The sequence below is a fragment of the Labeo rohita genome, chromosome 11 (assembly GCF_022985175.1).
Source record: "Labeo rohita strain BAU-BD-2019 chromosome 11, IGBB_LRoh.1.0, whole genome shotgun sequence".
In the NCBI taxonomy this organism is placed as follows: Eukaryota; Metazoa; Chordata; class Actinopteri; order Cypriniformes; family Cyprinidae; genus Labeo; species Labeo rohita.
Window position 1 is genome coordinate 2,214,105 of NC_066879.1, and position 15,545 is coordinate 2,229,649.

The 15,545-nt window shown below is 35.4% G+C and overlaps 1 protein-coding gene across 1 annotated transcript in view; it reads right to left on the reverse strand.

Annotated features, from left to right (window-relative positions):
* Window positions 1-15,545, reverse strand: part of ttll7 (tubulin tyrosine ligase-like family, member 7) — an 89,691-nt gene that overhangs the window by 12,977 nt on the left and 61,169 nt on the right. The window contains 6 exon segments of the mRNA XM_051122479.1: window positions 1,242-1,402; window positions 2,201-2,281; window positions 5,756-5,881; window positions 9,867-10,192; window positions 13,635-13,647; window positions 13,649-13,798. Coding sequence (XP_050978436.1) covers window positions 1,242-1,402; window positions 2,201-2,281; window positions 5,756-5,881; window positions 9,867-10,192; window positions 13,635-13,647; window positions 13,649-13,798 — 857 coding nt within the window.

Genomic DNA, 15,545 nt, shown 5'->3' on the forward strand with positions numbered 1-15,545 from the left:
TGACACAAACTAGGAGTATTTTTTCCTTATTATTCTTTGTAGAGCTGGAGAAGCTCTTGCCAGGTTACACACTATGGCAATATTTTAATTGGCCTTACCACTGAAATGACTGTATTTGTGGGAAAACATGTATTTCTGACACATTCAACAGGCAGTAGTAAATCACAGCCGTACTGATATTCTGACCAACAATATGATTATGAGTGTGATATTGCTTTTTCACAACAGTTTAATAAACAACGATTTGAAATGTTAAGAAGACAACCCATTTTCTTCTTTGAAACAGTGTTGGGAAAAATTGCTTTTAAAAGTAATGCATTACAAAATTGCATTACTCCCTAAAAAAGTAACTACTTGCTTTACTTTTAATGGAAAGTAAAGCATTTCGTTACTTTTTTCTCATCTAAGCTGTGCTTGCTTGTTTAATTTTAATGTAGAAAAGTTATATGTAATGTCAAAAATGTAATAGCCTTTTCACACCAAAAGTGAAATGAATAAGTCTCAGGCTGATGGAAAAGTAAATTCACATCTGTGCTGCATCATATTTCACAGTTTTTACTCATTTTGGGAAATACGGAATCTGTTATTGTGCAAGGGAGATGAGTAGACCTGTACATCATCTTATATTTCATATAGTTGACTGTTGACAAATATGATGCAGGGAAACAACTCCACAAATGCAGTTATGTCCTAAAATTCAAGATATTGGTGCAAAAAATACCCCGTATGTGTTTTGTCACATATTTCATATCACACGGGCAGCAAGAGCAATATGACATGAGTGCTGATTTTGTCCCAATCTATCACAAGCTTAAATGTGATTTTATACAACAGTTCAGTAAATAAGAAGTTGATATTGTGTTATATTTTAAACACAGTATTATGTGTTTTTGCTCAATTTTGCAGAGAACAGATTACCTTTGAAGCCATAGCAGAACTGTTGCGCGTCTCTGAGCACCGCAGCGGTGTTTAGTTTCTGAATGAATCCGCATTTTGAATGAACTGTGTGAATTAATGACTCAAAGGCCCATTTATAAAAAATGAATGAATCAGCCATTTGAATGAATCAAATGAATAAATGAATGACTCATAATGACATTTACTGCCACCTGGCAGATTTAGTTTTTTTATTTAGAGTATCATTTCATAAAAAAAGAAAACAACCCTAAAATTAATGAAATAAATGTAAATAGACTTAATTCTAATTTTATGTTTACTTTTAAAGCAGAAAAGTCTTTTACCCAGAGCTGGAGAGGCAGTTCCAGAGCCCCTGACCGTGACTCCACAGCAGACGGTTAAACACGCGGTTGAAAAGGCGAAAAAGACGTAGACTCTCCACATCCGGTTCACTCCAAATCCTCTGCAGGACTGAGCGGATGTTGGTTCGAACTATGTCCAAAACCTAAAATAATCAAATAAAAAAAGTCACAAAAGGTAGGCAAACTACACAATGCTGGGAAAACTACTTCAAAATTCTAGCTCACACAGAAGATCAATGCCGTAAATTTCTATTAAATAAAGCAAAAACTCTGCTACAAAATAAAAATGAAGAAGCTTCTGGGGACAATATTCAAGTGAATCATTCATTGAAATTAATCGTCCTAACGAACCAATTTGCCATAATGAATCAGACTTCCAAAAGACACTGGATGAGTATGGATTGTGAACAGTAAAATTCAGAAGAAGAGTAATGGCATGAGTCTCAGCGAGTTTCCGCCAATCTTCCTCTTCCTCCTTCAGCTCCCTCAGTCGTTCTGCTCGTCGACATCTGTGATGTGACTTTCAACAATATGTCTGATTTAATGGCCCTGTATGAGACATGTTAACTCTATTCTGATTGATCCCTCAAACTCTGGCCGATAATCAGCTTGTGGAACGAGACAATCCCTCATTATCTCAGTCTGTCATGCCCACCCCACAACGTCCGCCCTACTGTGTCAAATCAAAACACCTGTAACCTGCTGTAACCACCTGTCGTTCACTACTGTAATAGTGCTGAAACGGAGGCGCCTTTGAACTGTTTCAATTTGTTGCATCATGTGTTCTGTTAAAGCAGATCCAAATGGCATTTAAAGACCTCCATTTTTTTCATCCACCATTCACTTTGGTCACCTGAGATTTCAAACTCCAACTTATCAAAAAATAATTGAGTGTTTAGTTTTTCACTTTGTATAACATCATCCATATTTAGCCCACTCACCTTCCTTTGTTTGGTGGCATCTAACTTCACCAGCCAGTAAGACGCCACTTTTGGTTTATGGTATTTCCAGTTGTTCAGAATCTAGAGGGGCAGATGACATTCATTTTATTATTGTAATATGGTATTTCCAGTTGTTCAGAATCTAGAGGGGCAGATGACATTCATTTTATTATTGTAATATGCACAAATCTATCTATCTATCTATCTATCCCTGTCTTTGCTGCGAGTATCTTTCTTTTATTTTCCAAAATAAAACACAAGAACCTTGAACGAGAACAGTCCATTTACATGGGTTCTCTCTCCACATATTAATTTTTAACACTTTGGAACATTGATCTGAATGTTTGAATATATTTACATCATTTGCATTATCAATAAAATATACCCACTCTCTTCACTGAATCCCGGTGGCACAGCACGCACCAGTGAACGGCGCTTCTAGTGAATACATTCTCGTACATGCCAAATAAAACGAGTAGATGAACTATGTCCATGTTTTGACTGTGAGATGATGCCAAAAATATGGTCATATTCATCATTTATTTTCCTTATCATTAACAACTCATTTAGACTGTGAATTAGACCAAAAAAAACTGAGAAATATTAATTACAAACACTTACTTAGAGTTATTCAAAAGTCATTTCATTTTCGTTTTTTCACCAAAGTGCCAGTAAAATGAGATGCTTAACCTTCAAAATGTTGATAGTCAATCTCAGGAGGTCAAACTAAATATTATATGAGCTGCTTTTATTTTCTATTCAAAGATTGCCATTTTTGCTGCCCTGTTACTAACATTTGGCACATGCCTAAATACGGTTTAAAATATAAGCAGGGGTTAGCTAGTTTGGAACCAAATTGGTTAGTCATTAATTTACCATAAATTCACTATAAATATTTATTTGACCACATTATATTTACAATAACTAACAGTGATGTAGGGTTTAATGGTTGAGCTTAACAATGCACTTATCACTGCAATTTGTAATTTTTTTTCCCGTTAGCCTGTACTTCCTGGGTATCGCAATTTTAAGACGTGTCGTAATTAAAATCTGTTAATTAGTAAAAACCATACATACCTACTCTACATGTGAAGCTGAATGTTTTAGTTCACCTTTCATAGCAGTTTATAGTTTGCAATATATTTTTAATCAGTTTGCACATGCATTTGCTCGTGAATGAATTGAAAGAATTAATCAAAAGTAGGTCATTACACTTAAATTAAACCACAATATGGACTAGTATCTGTAAATATTACGACGCAAAAATACCATTGAAAAATGTGAATCCTGCATGTTCTGCGTGTCTTTGTTTTAATGAATGGAGCAGACGAGCGGTTTTGTTTACTACACAATCTAAAGCACCCGACGCTTGCGGTAGACCCGGCAACCCATCAAAATAAAAGTCTGGTTTAACTTGAAGACATTGTGCCAGATATATATTACTATTACTACTACTACTAAAATGAAACAAACATTATTTTTTAGGGTATAATCACACAACATTTCTTCCATGTTTTAATTTTAATAGTAAATTCCCCTTTGTTTGCCAAAAAAAAGTTTGCTTAATTTTCAATAATTAAAAGATAAATAAAATGAATGTTTTATGCCTTCATTTGATAACCAGAACATTTTAAATACACAACACAGAATTTCCGAGGGTAAAAAACTTTTTTTTAAATTGATGTGAAATTGTATAACTTTCATGATTTTAATTAATTAGATATGCTCTTTGATTAATAAAATTACATTTAACCATTAGAGTTGAGAAAAATTAAAACTGGAAAAAATGGAATCCAGGAAAAAGAAAGTGGAAAACAAAATTTGGGAAAAAATGAAACGGATTTCATAGGGCACTATATTAGGATACAGCAGCAAAAACAGCTATTTCAGATAGTCAGTAAGTGCTCTTTCTTTGTACACTGCCAGGCTTTCTAAAAATGTATTGTTTAATGGCTTAAAAATTCTAATAACTATATGTAACTTTGCAACTACATGACAACTAACTCAGTGTATTAGTAGGCTGTTATGTACTTGCAAAAGTAACTTATAGTTAGAAGAATGTCTGAAGTGGTCTATTAAAATGAAGCATTACCTTAAAGTCTTCCACTGAATACAATAAGCAACCCATCATTCATTCGTTTACGCTTTATTAGTTGCCAACTGCAATGTGAATTTTATTTGTTGGCCTATACTGTGCTTTTGGTACGTTACACCCTTACCTTCATCAAGTTGTCATTATATAGCATGGTGCAACATATTCTTATCTTTTAGTTTTTTTTTTATTTAATAAGAAGATGGTACAGCCATGTTACTCTCATACTGTAATATACATGCAATATAGCATATACTGTCGAAAGTTGTTGCATCATTTGTTCACTAGATAATACTTGAATGCCAAGACGAATGTAGTGACTTCACATACCAGAGTGAAGGGTAATGGATCCTTTTCACAAAATTAGTCTAGCAGTTTTTTGTATTTGCATTTAATAAATAATAATTTATAAATAATTTACAGTACATATAACTGTACTTTGTGTTATATTACCTTTGCATTAAATATTGTGTTTCTAATACAACAGCTGAGGGAGTGACTAAGGCAATTTTGACATCTATCTCTCTTCTGATATTTTCTTTTGCTAATGGTCACACAAAAATGGCTTTATTCCTCAGTCTCATCCAGGTTTTTGCTCTCTCACATCTGCATCTACAAGTGAACAAGTGACAGCAGGAGTATCTCAAAAGTAGTAGTGAAAATGTAGGTACTATGTTCATACTGTACTTTACTGTAGGTTGCAAAGCTGAAACAAAGCATAAAAGTAAATATATAATGACTTAGCATCTCTTTTTGTTTAAGTGAATGTCATTTTACACATTTGCAACCTTTTTATAATTAAAGCACAGATGTTTATAAATCAAAGCATTCAGCTTTTCACATCAGAGCTGCAAGTGTAAAGTTCAACTTCCAAGTTCTCAAAATTCAAATCTGAAAAACTTCAAATCTGCTTAAGTTTTGCTACTCTTTTACCTTCATAGGGGTCGAAGTGATTTCAGACATTCAGTGTGTTTAAAACTAGCTACTTTTCACACTAGGTTAATTTTATGTTAGATAAGAGTGTACCTAACACACCTAATAGTGTGCTTCTAATGGTTTAAAATAAAATAATTACCAAAGTGTACCCTATTCGTGGAAGGCGGCAATTACAATTTCACAGCTCCGGTAATAGAGCGGCATCAGTTCAATTGTGCTTCTCCTGCTAAATGCTGTGTTTCCATAATTGTTAATGTGCAAATGTACGCCAGATCTAGTGCCGTGAAAGTGATGGTGTAAATGAATGCTGGAAAGTGTCTTAAACAGGTGCTGCTGGCCAGCTGTGTTTCTGCGCAGACAGCTAATGGATCTCATTAAGCATACAGGTGGACGGCTAATGACTCTACATCCAACGAGAGACGCCGTGAACGACTCGGACGTCCTCAAATGAGTTCGGGGAATGAGGGGAACAGAGCAGCCGGTCCGCCTGCCCTGACCGAGCGCTTTCTCTCAGCTGCGCATCTCACCTCATCCAACACGGCCTCGGCCTCCTCCTCGCTCTTCCCCGGGTAACGAATCCTCATCTCCCCGAGCGCAGCCAGCGTCTGCTGCATCAGCTCGGCCTCCTGCTCTTTACTCAGTGGGGTCTCCCCCTGCACCCGCACATGCAAAGAACCAACACAATAAAGATGAATTATTGAGCGGGACGTCTTTTCTCTGCAGTCATCAGGTTTGTTTCGGCCGTCGCAGCAGCGCACTCATATATGGTGCCTGTCTGCTCATTGTGAGAAGAAAAACAGTGATGTTTACTTTCAGAAATAAGGACTCATGAACTGTGCAAAAGTTTTAAAATGACAGAATATAGTCTACAGAAGCATATCAGAGTAGGAGGGGTCTCAAGTACATGTCAAAGTCATTTCATCCCAAAATCAAAAGAAAGAAAGAAGAAAAGATTTCTTGCCAATTAACCACATTTTCCCCTCATATTTTCATTTCAAGACATTTACTTAATAAAGTATTTCTTGAAGTATTTGTTTTACTTATTATGTACTGTATATAAAACATCTCATTGATTCAATTCAAGTCAAAAATACTATTTAAACTCCCAAAACAACCCAAACACATTTGCTCCACAATAGCTCCTTAGGGTAACCACTGCAGGTTACCAGTTTTTAATGTAGAATATAAATGATAAAATTGTGCCTTCCAATGAATTATATACATTTGAGGTCAAACGTTTACATGGCCCTTTCAGAATCTGCAAAATGTTCATTATTTTACCAAAATAAGAGGGATCATACAAAATGAATGTTATTGTTTATTTAGTACTGATCTGAATAAGATATTTCACATAAAAGATATTTACATATAGTCCACAAGAGAAAATAGTTGAATATATAAAAATTACCTGTTCAAAAGTTTACATACGCTTGATTCTTAATACTGTTTTGTTTCCTGAATGATCCACATCAGTGTTTTTCTGTATAGTGATAGTTGTTCATGAGTCCTTGTTTGTCCAGAACAGTTAAACTGCCTGCTGTTCTTCAGAAAAACCCTTCAGGTCCCACAAATGATTTGGTATGTTTTGTGCATTTGAACCATTTCTATCAATGACTTGTATGATTTTAAGATCCATCTTTTCAGACTGAGGGACTCATATGCAACTATTACAGAAGGTTCAAATGCTCACTGATGCTCCAGAAAGAAAAACCATGCATTAAGAGCCGGGGGGTGAAAACGTTTGGAATTTGAAGATCAGGGTAAATTTCACTTTTTTTGTCTTCTGAGAAACATGTAAGTTGCTTCTGTAGCCTCTGAAGGGCAGTACTAAATGAAAAAAATATGATATTTAGGCAAAATAAGAAAAATGAACACATCTCCATACTATTCAAAAGTTTTCACCCCCCGGCTTTTAATGCATTGTTTTTCCTTCTGGAGCATCAGTGATTGTTTGAACCTTCTGAAATTATTCTCTCTTGTGGATATGTAAACATATGTGAAATATCTTATTCAGGTCAGTACTAAACAAACAATAACATGCATATTGTATGATCCCTCTTATTTTGAGAAAATAATTAACATTTCGCAGATTCTGAAAGGGGGATGTAAACTTTTGACCTCAACTGTATAATAGTTTTAATAAGATGAGTTGAGTACACAGAAACTCCTTCAATACTGTTAAAAAAACCATCCCAGGATGTTTCTTATGTAACAGGTTGCCATTTTGAAAAGTTTTGAATGTTTCTATTATTCTAAAATGTGGAAAACCACATAATACTGAAGAATTTGTAACTTTTGATAGGTACAGTATGACCCGGACACGTTTTCCCGAAATGTATCATACTCATAAAACTTTCTAAAGACCAAATATGTGAATGGCGTCTTATCACAGTCCTCCAAACAAAGCAAAGCACAAAATCCAAGTATTAGAAGAGTTTTGAGGAAAGAGCACAAATCCTAATTAAACAGGTTCCATTATTAGAAAATGAAGCCTTATTAACTTGATGATCATGCAGCCTATATACAGTTACTCTGAAAAGAGCATGTAGCTTTAGTAGTCCGTTTTGCTAAACACAATCTAAAGTCTTATTAAACAGAGCATAAGTGTGTGTGCTGTTTTTCCTGATTAATATTCCTTAATGAGAGTTTGAACAAGGGGGAGTGCTGGTATTCACGAGATGAATGTGCCCGTAAATACAGGCCCAATTTAGCTTCACACCCCCAATTTTTTCCACAATATGACTGATTTTCCTCTCCAAGGTGTGCCCGGAGAGAGTGAGCGAACGACAGTGCATATAAGAGTGGGAGAATGAGAAGAAACCATCAGAGTATGAAAACACAGTGTGACTGATTATGTGTTTGCGCGTGTGTTGAATCTCTATTGTTTGATGGATTAGAATGACTCGGGACAGCGATGGGAAAATAAAAATGATATTTGTCATTTTACAGGTGGTGTGTTGCCAGATCTTCTCTAAATCAGCCATCTTTATGAACATCTGTTCAGATTCTCTAGAGGACATCTAGGGTAAAGAAAAAGATAGATGTGTCTGTGTAGATGTGTATGTCTGTGTTCAAGATGAAATACTAGTGTAATGCTTACTTTACGCTGCACTGTCTGCAGTAGTGTCTATAAGCAGTGTCCAAAATGACTAATTTCCCATTTAATAAACTACAAGCTCTTTGCTATATAGAAACCGTTTGGACATTGTTATTTTGCCAATTTCATGTTAAAATATCTTAGCTGTGGTCAGTCATATACTGAGGCACTAAACACACATAACCATGTGAAAGGGTTGATGAGTGAAAAAAATAAAGAAAGGATCACATTTTCCCCCCAAAACTATTAGGATATTAATTAGTAACTGTAAGGAAATTCTCAGTAGTGACTCTCATTAGAATTCTCATTTGTGACCCTGGACTACATAAGAGACTACAATTTTTTGAAATTGTAATTTATACTGTACGTCATCTGAATAAAGCTAAATAAATAAGTTTCCACTAATGTATGGTTTGTTAGCCCTAGTGAAAAAGAAATATACTAAAATGTATTTAAAATATATTTCATGCTAAGTATACTACAAGTACATTTACATATTATGTACTTAATAAAAACACCCTGCAATTGTACTTTTATTATACTAAACTGATATATTTAAAGTCTGCTAAATTAGAACAACTAATTTTGTATTTAATGCACTTTAATTGTGCGGAAGTAGTTCTCCAACTAAAGATATACTTAAGTATATTTGATTGTGCTAAAGTGGAGCTATTGCAAGTACACTTTAGGTACACTTTAAATATTTTTTATTTAAAGACCGATATTATTTAAAGATCATACAGTCCTCATCAATAGTGACATTAAATCATATTTTAGGCTTAATATTAAGAAAATGTACATTGTGTACTCCAGCATAAGTAGTACTCCAAATAAAGTTTAATTACAATTTTTATATCTGTGAGTCTTGAGCGATATGTCAGTAAATATGTTAATTGACTTGAACTGTACTTAGTATAAAATAAATGCATTTTAAATCTATTACTTTTTTATTAGGGAGGATAGGACAACATTTGGCAGAGATACAACTATTTGAAAATCTGGAATCTGAGTGTGCAAAAAAATCAAAATATTGAGAAAATTGCCTTTAAAGCATATTACTAATCAAAAATTATGTTTTGGTAAGAAACTGTACAAAATATCTTCATGGAATATGATCTTTACTTTATATTCTAATAATAGGATAATTTTGACCCATAAAATGTATTGTTGGCCATTGCTATAAATATATATTCCTGTGCTACTTATGACTAGTTATGTGGTCTGGGGTCACACCTTTAAAATTCTGTATTATTAATACTTTCCTTTTTTTCTGATTTCTTAGGGTGTAAAATAAGCTGGAACTGGAATCTGAAAGGTTCATCAAACTGGAAACTGAAAGGTCAGTCATTGCTTTGCGGGATACTTCATTCCACATACAGTAGTGTGCGCTGGCTACATACTGCAAATTCAGACAAATGTAATCCTTCGACCGGGTAATCAATGCATATGGAATTGCATTACACATACTGCATAAACAGAACGAGTAGTATGGTAATTTTTGAATATTCCCTGCATGTGATAGAGAGAAATCCGATACTTGCCGTATTGGGGTGAATGGCACCTAGACTGCTGCTGTGCGGAACTCTGTTTGCAGAACTGTTGCGACTGAGCGACTGGGAGCGCCACGCTGTGTGGGGTCGAATCGGGGTCATCTGCGTCATGGTGGCTGCTGTTTGAGTGGCTGCAGGCGATGCATTAGCCATGTGAGTGGCTGTTTTTGGCCGTCTGGTCTCGTTGGTAGGTGACTGCGCAGTCAGAGAGGATATGGAGCGTGGACAGGACATGGAGCGGCGGATGAGCCCGGAAAGATTGGGCGAGGAGGAAGGACCTCGCGTTGGTTTAGGGGCAGGTTTCCAATGAACGCGACCTAAAACAAAGAACCAAAGCGTTTGACTTCAATTTAAAACACATTCACGCATCCTCTTGGAAACGAGGTTTAGCATCTGAAATCTAATAACCAACAAAAAAGGCTTTAATGAATCACTTCGCCATGTGATCATCCTCCAGGCCTGAGTGGCTGTCAGGCTTCCAACTCAGGGCGGACAGTGAATTGAAACACACACATGCAGACGAATCTACAATTTTGAATGACCTCCAGTTTGTGAGCTAGCCAGCGGCATCACCGCTTCATCCGTGAATCTTGAGGGAAGAAGTTGCCAAATGCGGTATTATAGCAGCTTAGCTCGGACTATTGCAGATGGCCTCGGGGTAGTATGGGGCAAAGGGGGCAAACAATGTCACCCCAGAATGGCCCGATGCCCCCTCCGGCAGCAACCCAATCACCAGCAACCCCTCACACACCAAATAAACCTGTCAGCTTGCTGCTTTGTCCCTCTTTTAGTGGCTAATGGAAAAGTCACGGCTTCAACTGTGTCAGGCACAGATAATCAATATACCGCACAATCTATTGCGCTTTCCAAAAAAGGGTCTGAACTATAAACTAACATAACATTACAATAGCATAACATTCTCAGAAAAGAGGCTTATCTTAGTATTTTTGTCTTGTTTCTAGTCAAAATATCTAAAATTCTTAAAATAAGATACATTTACTAGATAAACAAAATGACATAAGATATTTTGTCTTGTGTTAAGCAAAATGCATATCATTTATTTTTTCTCCCCGGAAACAAGTAAAATTATCTGCCACTGGGGTAAGTAAAATATTCTCAAAACAAGAGTATTTTACTTATCCCAATGGCAGATAGTTTTACTTATTTTAAGCAAACTGCACTTCATTTATTTTTTCCCCCTGGAAACAATACTAAATATCTTATGTCATTTTGCTTATATAGTAAATGCATCTTAATTTAAGAATTTTAGATATTTTGACAAGAAACAAGACAAAAATACTAAGTAAGGGAAGCCTTTTTTGGCAGTGTAAAACTATTACCTTCTTCCCTGTTTCCAATAAATAAAACAAAACCATGATAGAGTATAAGCTAATCTAATTGTTAAAATCACTGTGGAAAAAGTATTGTTAATTCTTAAATTATTTTAATTACCAAAATCATTACATTTAGCTGTGCCCCACATTTTGTACACAACCTGTAACATGATTTCCCCCCCATTTAAAACATTGCATTAAAATACTGTGAAAGTTAAGTACATTGTTTTTAATGCAACAGTCATAACTGCACATTTGAATGAATTTAAGGTAAATTATTCAGCCATGCTAACCTGTTATTGCAAAAAAATAAAATAATTAAATTATTTAAATGTATCATTCAATATTATAATGTTCTTTAAATTGCTTTGTTAATTGTTTATAGCAAGGAACTTGTTAAATTACACACAAATGTCAGTTTTAAATTTTTTTAGACATTTCTACAATTTATGTAACAGGGCAGCAAAAAAATCTAAATGTTTAGCAACTTCTTTTCACAAAAACAAACAAAATCTAACAATCTCAAGCCTTTTTTAAACCATATTTGTAAAAAAATGTCTTATCTGAGCCATGCTACTAAAACATCACATGGAGTAATAGTGAGAGCAGCTTCCAGCCTACTGTATACAGTAGATATAATAAAGACTACGCGTAGGATGTTTGAGCTGCTGGACCCCAAGGAACCCTCGGCTTCTAAAAAAAACCTCTAGTTTAAAACACAAACATTTTTCGAGGCTTGTTTGCAGAGTTTTCAAGGTACGCCAGAAGTGCTCCTCTGAACTTCTCCCCAACCTGTGCTTTCTTCGAGCTGAGCGTCCAGCCTTCCTTTAAAGCAGCAGACTGAAACATCAGAAAAGCTCATTAAAGCTGCAGCGCATGAGAGCCGAGGGACCTCTCACGACATCACCTGCCGCAGTCAGCCAGTCAAATTAAGAGCCACTGCACTGGGCCAGCGAATACTGTGACCCTAATTAAAAAAGATGGATTTTCTCTGTTTCATGTATTAATTAGGTAAACAAATGCATTATGGTAGATTTACATCTGTAATTTAGCTCAGGCTCGGCAAACGGCGCTGAAGATTTAATGTGTCTGGTTAGACAAAAGGCTGCTTAAAAGTTAAAGCCATAAGCAGCTCTTGCAGTCATCTGGAAACTATCGAGGGACAGATAGCACCTATAAAAACGGTTCAGCAGCAGAACGTCCCAGAACCTCCCAGTCTACCCTAATAGTCCCAGCCCACAGGTGATAAATAGCTTTTCCACTGAACAGACCCCTAAAACCGGCTGGTCCTGAAGTAGGAACAGATAACGTCAGGGGTCCAGTAGTGAGATCATGTCTACGCCAAGTAAAGTTTTCAAAACAAAGCTCAGGCTAGCAACACTGACGCAAAACATCACTCCCATTACAATCATTACAGTTTTATAAAACAGAAAAGTTTATTGCATCTGTGAAGTGTGTTCAAACAATTAAAAAAAATTCAAATATATGCAATAAACACCCCCAAAACTGACTGCAGTGAATGTAACTACTGACAGCTGCTTGAAAATTTGTTTGTGATGATAAAAGATATGTAATTTAGGGCAGGGATGCAAAATATTGTTTTATGTTTTCAAAACTAAAAGATTTGAGCATTTATTATTTCTGACCCTGGACCACAAAACCTGTCTTAACGGGTATATTTGTGGCAAAAATACATTGTATGGGTAAAAATGATCAAAAAAGTATCAAAAATTATCATAAAACCCATACAATTTTATACCAAAAATCATTAGGATATTAAGTAAAGATCATGTTCCATGAAGATATTTTGTCAATTTTATACCGTAAATATTTAAAAACATAATTTTTGATTAGTAATATGCATTGCTAAGAACATTTGGACAACTTTAAAGGTGATTTTCTCAATATTTAGATTTTTTTGGAAATGGAAAGCTTAATTATAAATCTCAGTTTCAAAAAATTGACCCTTATGACTGGTTTTGTGGTCCAGGGTCACATTTGAATTCATATATTATTGATAAAAAAGGTCAAAAGCACAAATAAGTTTATGGTCAGTAAGTGCCCAAAAAATTAAATTAAATTAAATTAAATTAATGCAAAATTCAGCTTTGCCATCACATGAATAAATTACTTTGAATCATTTTTTACATATATTTTATAATGCAAAACAGTGAACATTTTGCAATATTAGTTTTTACTCAATTTTTAATCATTACATTTGGTGAGCATAAGAGTTATGTTCAGAAGCATAAAAAATTCCATGTAAAACCCCATGTAAAAAAAAAAAACTTTAAATAAGTCATTATCCTGACCTATGGTTTCCATGGAAGGGTTCCTGATTGGGAAACCATTTAAAAAAAACACACACAGAGCTAATAGAGCTTCCCAGACCTCTTTCTTTCATAGACCCAAGGAAAGAACTCACTGGAGCGTTCGGGGGCGATTGAGTTTCTCCTGCGTGATGCTGCTGCTCTCATCTTCTCCATCAGCGTCAGAACCAGAGCTGCTGTCGCTGCAACTGGCCGAAGAGTCTTCAGGGTCCCGGTGCCCTCTGGGCGTCGGGCTGCTCTCAGGCATGGATGACAGGACCTACAGACAAACAATCACACAAACACACCCGCAGGGAGAGGTGATGAGAGAAGCTCCTAGAAAAATGTCAGTTCTGCAGCTTTCACCCCGAGTCCAATTAACGCTTGCCACTGACGGCAGAATGGCAGGGCGGCAGTGATGCACGCCTGACGCACCGAGTCTTGATTAATGTCACTGCAGAAACATGTTCATTTGGTCTGAAACACATACATTGCATGTCAGGGGAACTAATCTATTATGTCCTTCAAGAACTATTGAACGATGAATTGAATATCTGTCCAACACTTGGGGAGTACTGACTATTAGCCTTCTGAATGTACTAATTTCACCTTTTCAACTCCAATTTGCCTCAAAAGTCTGTCTAAATGAACACTTTGGACATAATCTCCGACAGAGTTTTGAAAGAATTCAGAGATCCCGCTCTCCTTGGCATTTTTAAGAGGAACTGCTTGTGACTATTCCAATTGCTTAATTTCTGTCTAGTCAGATAATTCCAAATGGCCCTGTAATGGCACTGTTAGAGTGTTCCAATCCACCAGAGCAGATACTGCAGAAATGAAACCTACATTCTGCTAAGTCAAAAGCGAACCAATTAACATCATTTCATGGCATGCAGTGTCTGTAACTGTCTGTAACATCTCAGGGAGGGAATCTGATAAAAACTCATCATGAAATCTCATGTCTGGATTATAATTCCCCTCAAAAATTAAAAATTAGGGCTGTCAGTTGTTTCAAATTTTTTAGTCTAATTAATTACATGACGTGTCGATTAATTAATCTAATTAATCGCAAAATAAATTTGACTGTGAAAATACCCACAAAAGATTATTTAAATCTATTTTTGTGTTAAATGAGAGAGTATCAAGTAGACATTACAAATTGTGGCTTTGGAAAAAAATATTTTATTTGATTCACTATAAAATGTATTACACATAAACATTTGGGCTGCAACATAAACTCCGCAAAAGAAAGGTTTGAAATGGCAAGAGGGTGAGTAAATGATGACAGAATTTATTTTTGGGGTGGACTATCCCTTTAATGTTTTTATTATTATTACTATTATTATTATTACTTATTTTAAAATGATATGATACTCTAAATAAGAAGCTAAATCTGCCAACAGGTGGTGGTGAATGTCTTTTTGAGTCATTCATTCATTCGATTCGTTCAAGTGGCTGATTCATCCAGGATTGAAGTAAATGGCTCTATGAACGGGCCTTTGAATCATTGATTCACATGATTCATTCAAAACGCGGATTCATTCAGAAACTAAACACTGCTGTGTTGTTCAGAGGCGTGCAACAATTCTGCTATGGCTTAAAAGGTAATATGTTCTCTGCAAAATTTAGCAAAAACACATAATATAGTTTTTAAAATATAACGCAATATCAACTTCTTATTTCTGGAACTGTAGTGTAAAATCACATTTAAGCTTGTGATTGATCAGGACAAAATCAACAATCATGTCATATTGCTCTTGCTGCCCATGTGATATCATGTAATTTGTGATATATATAAATATGAGACAAAACACATCCAGGGGCATTTTTTTGCACCAATATCTTAAATTTTAGGGCATAACTACACTCTTAAAAATAAAGGTTCTTTATTGGCATCAGTGGTTCTATAAAGAACCTTAAACATCCATGGAACCTTTCAAATGCAGAAAAGGTTTTTATAGTAAAAAAAAAAGGTTCTTTAGAATTTTTAAAATGTGTTTTCAAAATGGTTCTTTTAGGAACTGTTC